Genomic DNA, 6,248 nt, shown 5'->3' with positions numbered 1-6,248 from the left:
TATTTGGTTGACCGTTTTATGTGTGGATTAATTGTCGGAGTAGAGGACCTTGTGCATTTCAGGTAAAATAACAACTCAACGTTTATATCCCAGGACAAATTAGCTAGCAACAGCAAGTTAGCTAAATAGGACAAATTAGCTAGCAACTGCAAGCTAGCTAGCTAAATTGCCATAAATGTTTAATGCTTTTCAACCTGTCCCCAAATTAATATAATTGGTTCAGAGTTTGTTCTGATATTTTAACCTGCATGTCGTGATCGCATTTGGTGTGACAAAATCAATTTGCGCACGCGCACGACCGGTTTGGGTACGGTGTAACGAAGAAGTGTGTGTGTTGTGTTTGTCGTTAGTTTGGGATTACTTCCAAGCGGTTATTGCGTACTTGTATGTTTTGGCTTGAGCATGATGGGTGGAGGGTTTTTATTACAAAAAACCCTCCTTTGTGTTTTTCTTGGGAAAATGTAATTGCCATTAAGCAACTTTAATTTGACATTTTACTAATTTAGCAGATGCTCTCATCCAGAGTGATTTACAGGAGCAATTACGGTTAAGTGCCTTGCTCAAGGGCACATCGGCAGATTTGTCACCTAATCAGCTAGGGATACGAACCAGCAACGTTTCGGTTACTGGCCCAACGCTCTTGTGGTATCCTCTCCGCTCTGTGGCAGTTACAGTACATTTGCATTACAAGTCCCACCCCTTAACACAACTATCAGGATCTCACTGTGGGCGGAAACAGAAATGGTGGAGTGAGATGAAATAACCATAATAATCATGTTGTTGTTGATGATTTGTGTGCCAGCAGTGAATCGAAGAGCTTATAGGTTCGTTTCTGTGGTGGTGGCGAGAACCTAAATCTTCACCGTCCGTCACTATAGCTAAACTGAAAAGGCACACGTTTGATTCACAAGTCAAACGTTGCAGACTGACTGTTACAGACTGACTGACATTTATATCTTACCCATTATTGGAATTCACATCAGTGCAATACATTCACATACATGGTCTCGTCATTCTAGTATTTTAAAAGTGCCTTTTTCCAAACTGTTGTCAAGTTGAGTCCCGGAGTAGGGTAACATAAAACAAATGACATATTGGTAATAATAGAGTCTTACTGTATCTCAGACATCAAAGATATCATCGGTGGGTGTGTGAGTATAAAAGCGGTTGGCTAGCAGTAAATAGGTATGTACAGTATAGCAAGTCTCTCAGGTTTATGACTGTAGTTGTTGTTGTTATGGTAGAGAAGGCATCTGTCCCAAATGGAAACCTATATTGTGCACTACTTGTGACCAGAGGCCTATGGAGCCCAAGCCATAAGTAGTGTACTAGGGAATAGGGTGCCATTTGGGACGCAACCAGGAAGGGGAAACGGTTCAGTGTGCTCCGAAGGGTTGGTTTGCGGTTGCACTAGGTAGCCGTGAATGTTTTCAGACCACGTAACCATAGTAATGAGAAAACACCCAAATAAAGACACATATACAACAATGCAGTAGCTATAGCAACACTGTCAGTGATATCCTAGTGCAGAGCAATCAAAACCAAGACCCCGCATCTCTCCATCCATCCCTCCCTCTCTCTTTCTCCTTCTATATCCATCCCCTCTCTCTCTTTCGTTCTATATCCATCCCCCTCTCTCCAACATCTATATTCGCGCATCATAAACCCACAGAAGTGCCCTCGTTGGCCCTTCAGGACACCTTTACACCCCAAGTGAGATCCTGGGATGAAGCAGGGGAGGGGGCTTAAATTCACTCAGTCATTTGGTCAATATTTTTTTTAAAGGGGGAATGTTTTTTTTTTTAACCTCCTCTCTCTTTTTCTTTCTGAGAAGTAATCATCACCCTCTCTCTTTTGTTGTTTCAGTCTCTCTGTTTTCCATTTCTTCTCTCTATCTTCGACTCTTCTCCCGGCTACAAGATCTTACTGCAGACCTGACAGCGACTGACTCTGCTGAGTTGGTTGCCTCCCTTCAGCGTGTCCATCGGAGGGGGGTTGAACTCCCGGTTAGGCTCCACCGTGGTCAGCCAGAAGCTGTACTTGTTGGCAAAGAAGTGGCAGGTGCCCTTAGCCCCGTTACACTCGATGAAGGGAGTTGCACGGAAGTCTTCCAGACAGGACCCGGGTGACACCAGGGACTGGCCTCCGCCCTCTGCCCCGGCAGCTGTGTGCTGTAAGGGGGGGAAAGAGAGAGGGACAGGCCCAGACAAGTCCTGAGTGTTAGTTTCACTATGGTGGTTTAGACTGGGGTTGTTGTGTCGTGAAATAACTTTACAGTTTAGTTACAAATATTGGCCGGGATTCAATCCGAGGCACACTGTACCGAGCTTGATATTTAAAGGTAATTTACGATTGAGCCGAGATCCATGTTCAGTGTTTACCACGAATGTGATCTCTGAGAATGTGGGAGTATTGCCTTTGAAAGGCGCTCTGTCAACAGTGTTCTACAACACACCGTGGATTGAATCTGGCTTTAATCCCACATCACTCACCATGAGGAAGGAGTACCCGATCCAGAGGGACCTCCAGCCAGCAGGGCAGGTGGGGATGGTGAGGTCCTGGGAGTGGACGGCCACAGCCTGGGACATGGCCTCGCACACGGAGCACCTGCTGATGTACTGGCTGATGGCCTCCTCTCCCACCGGCATCATTGGGATGGGCGCAGTGGTGGACAGCCAATAGGACTTGTCGTTGCGGCTGGCGTAGTAACAGATCTCGTTGGGTGTGCAGTAGAGGAAGGGGACAGTGCTGAAACGGGGGAGGCAGGAGCCCGCCATACCTGGGGGAGAGGGTATAGAGAGGAGAGGAGGGATAGAGAGAGGGGGGAGAGGGGGGTGATAGAGATAGGGGGGAGATTGAGAGGGAGGGAGAGAGAGGGGGGAGATTGAGAGGGAGGGATCGATAGAGAGAGGGGGGAGATTGAGAGGGAGGGATAGAGAGGGGGGAGAGAGATTGAGAGGGAGGGATAAAGAGGGGGGAGAGAGATTGAGAGTGAGGAATAGAGAGGGAAGAGATTGAGAGGGAGGGATAGAGAGGGGAGAGATTGAGAGTGAGGAATAGAGAGGGGAGAGATTGAGAGAGAGAGGGATAGAGAGGGGGGAGAGGGATTGAGAGTGAGGGAATGAGGGAGAAAGAGGGGGAAGAGAGATTGAGAGGGAGGGATAGAGAGAGAGTGGGAGATTGAGAGGGAGGGATAGAGAGAGGGGAGAGAGGGGGGCGATTGAGAGGGAGGGATAGAGAGAGGGGAGAGAGGGGGCGATTGAGAGGGAGGGATAGAGAGAGGGGAGAGATATAAAGATTAGCTTTCTGCAAGTTTTGTAGGTCGCTCTGCCTGCCCGAATCCTATAATTGCTTGTGTGTGTGTGACTCACCGAGGTCCTGGTTGTGGGCCTTCTCCTGCCCCTCTACGTACAGCAGACTGTATCCCTCCCAGAGCCGGGACATGCCCTGGGGACACATGGGTACCTGGCTGTTCTGACTGTGTTTCACCAGGGTGAAACCAACACTCCTGCTGCGGGCCACACTGCCAGGGGGACCCTGCAGACCACGCTTACCAGGCAGACCTGAGGGAGAGAGGGAAGAGAGAGGAGAGGAGGGGGGAAGAGGAGAGGAGAGAGGGGAAGAGGAGAGGAGAAGAGAGGGGGGAAGAGGAGAGAGGGGGAAGAGGAGAGGGAGGAAGAGAGGAGAAAGGCGGAAAAGGTGAGGAGAGGAGGGTAGAAAAGGAGAGGAGAGAGGGAAAGAGGAGAGGAGAAGAGAGGAGGGGGAAGAGGAGGGGGAAGAGGAGGGGAAGAGGAGAGGAGAGAGCGGGAAGAGAAGAGAGGGAGGGGAGAAGAGGAGAGGAACGAGAGTAGAGAGGGGTAAGAGGAAAGGAGAGAAGAGGGGAGAGAGGGGGAAGAAGAGAGGGAAGAGGATAGGAGAGGAGTACTACATGTTAAAATGTTGGGTAACCCCTAAGTACCTCCAGCTATAATGCATTATGATGCGGTTATAGAGCATTGTAAGACTTTACATGTATCGACATCTCTTTCTCTCACGCACACGCATGCATATAACTTTGATGATGTTTACATGTTTCAGTGTAAATGGTGTTGGAATAGCAGAGGCAGTGCTCCTGTTGTCTTTGTGCTGACTTGCTGTAACTCTCTGTGGTTCTCAATCAGTAGTTATTTAGTCAACTGTTGAAAATAGTCACTTGTTTGACTGTGTTGCAGGTCATGCAGCTGTTTGTTACATGCAATATTGGCTTTGTGGACTTCACCGGACAGATGTTGCTCTCCGGTTTTGTGAAGAAACAAACGTATGTGTAGTTGAATTTGTGTGACTGTTGTCTTTGTGTTGTCTCTACCTTATTGTACATCATAGTGGAGTAGGAACTGACGGGTTATAGAGCAAACAACGCAATTATCACAACATAGGTTGTTATATGGATTTTGTATTGGTTTGGCTTCCTCAGTGGTTTACCCACACACCTCTACTGACTGCTGGTCCCCACAAGTATAGATAAACACGTACACACACATGTACACACAGATAGACATACACACTCACACACACGTACACGCATACCTTGTGATCCGGAAGGTCCAGGGAAACCAGGAGAACCAGGGTCTCCCAGAGGTCCATCCTGACCTGACCCTCCGTTCCTCCCCAGCTTCCCCACCGCACCGGGCCTTCCTTTAGGACCTGGAACAAAGGTGGAAGATACACTTAGAACACTGATCCAAGGACAGTATTAGGTTTAACTACCTTATGGTTGAGGTTAAGATTGGATGAGGGTTTAACTGAACCTAGATCAGGGGTAACTAAGGGTAACTTTGGTTAGCCTAGACTCCACACTGACTGAATCCATCACAACTGTTTAGAAGCAAGTAAAACGAGTGTGAATTCAGTGTGGATTCCAATCTAAACTTGTGGGTACAAATCACGTTTTCTTCGATCCAGTCCAGTAGGCTACTCTACTCACGACCTCTGCCTAGTAGGCCAGGCTGTTCCTAGTAGGTTACTCACCCCCTCTGCCTGGAATGCCGGGATTGCCTGATTCTCCCATGGCGCCTGGAGCTCCGTTGAGCCCAGGGCCTCCCACATCTCCGTAGGTAGTCTGGACGCCCGTGGGGGGTAAAGTTATACCTGGGGCCCCCTTACGACCAGAATAACCTAGAGGGAGAGAGGATGAGGGAGGATGGGAGACAAAAGTGTGGGGGAGGTGTGGGGGGGGTAGCGAGAGAGATGTGTGTGGAAGAAGCAAACACACGCACACATGATCAGAAAGATGGAGATGGAGGGATGAAGAGAGTGAGAGACAGGAGGAGGAGGAGGTGGAAGAAAGAGAGAGAGATGAGAGAGAGAGACAGGGAGAGAGAGATGAGAGATGAGTGATAGAGAAGGAGAAAGAGAGAGAAAGATGAGAGAGAGAGATGAGACTCAAGCTAAATCTTCTATAACATAATTGATCAAATTGACAAATACCAGTGTTATGTGTTCAGGTCAATGTTGAAAGAATACATCTCTACCTTTCTTTCCTTTGGGTCCTTTCCCTCCGTAATATCCTGTATCTCCAGGGTAGCCTTTGGTTCCTGACACTCCACTGTACCCAGAGTCGCCTCTCTCTCCTAGGCAACACAACAACAACAGACATAGTTTGGTACATCAACCACTGGGCAAAGACGGATCAACATCCGATTCTGGTTGATAATTGATTGAGTGGTCGACCGACGTAACCCTCCAACAAATTGTCCATGTTTCAGATCAACATTAATGTGTGGAAGTTAAATATTTCAAAAAAATATTTTTGAATTTCGCTCGCTGCGAAGGCAGTGGAATGTTGTGGGTGTTCCGCTAGCGGAACCCCGGGGCGAGAAAGGTTAATCATCTCTGTACCTTTGAATCCAGACGTCAGATCAACGTCACATTCTGGTTGATATTACATTGAGTGGTCAACAAACAAGAGTCATCCGTGTACCATTGAACCCAGGGCTGCCTTCCCTTCCTGGACCACCGGGACCTCCAGGGTCTCCACGTCTCCCAGGGGTACCGGGGAAGCCAGGTAGCCCAGCGTCACCTCTGTCTCCCTGGGCCGTACTGGGCCCCGGTGGGCCTGGGGGGCCTGGAGGACCACCGTAACCTGGAGGAACCCACCATAAACAGTTAACACAAGAGTAAACTAGCTACAGTATAAAGGTCTACAGAGTTTTGAATTTAGATGGAGGGAAGAGAAGGACAGATTACTTACTTAGCCCATCTGTAAATAG

The 6,248-nt window shown here is 48.4% G+C and overlaps 1 protein-coding gene across 1 annotated transcript in view; it reads right to left on the bottom strand.

The window, feature by feature from the left end:
* Window positions 1–207: 207 nt before the first annotated feature.
* LOC120030511 (collagen alpha-2(IV) chain-like) overlaps window positions 208–6,248 on the bottom strand; it is a 50,218-nt gene continuing 44,177 nt past the window's right edge. Inside the window, exons 27-33 of the mRNA XM_038975919.1 lie at window positions 5,960–6,121; window positions 5,511–5,609; window positions 5,008–5,154; window positions 4,567–4,683; window positions 3,372–3,563; window positions 2,493–2,779; window positions 208–2,171 (exon numbers count right to left, since the gene is read on the bottom strand). Of these exons, the coding sequence (XP_038831847.1) occupies window positions 1,914–2,171; window positions 2,493–2,779; window positions 3,372–3,563; window positions 4,567–4,683; window positions 5,008–5,154; window positions 5,511–5,609; window positions 5,960–6,121 (1,262 nt within the window). The 3' untranslated portion in view covers window positions 208–1,913. The remainder of the gene's footprint in view (window positions 2,172–2,492; window positions 2,780–3,371; window positions 3,564–4,566; window positions 4,684–5,007; window positions 5,155–5,510; window positions 5,610–5,959; window positions 6,122–6,248) is intronic.

This window comes from Salvelinus namaycush, chromosome 36 (genome assembly GCF_016432855.1).
Source record: "Salvelinus namaycush isolate Seneca chromosome 36, SaNama_1.0, whole genome shotgun sequence".
Classification (NCBI taxonomy): Eukaryota; Metazoa; Chordata; class Actinopteri; order Salmoniformes; family Salmonidae; genus Salvelinus; species Salvelinus namaycush.
The sequence above is the reverse complement of the archived record's forward strand: the minus strand, read 5'-3'. Positions and strand labels throughout refer to the sequence as shown.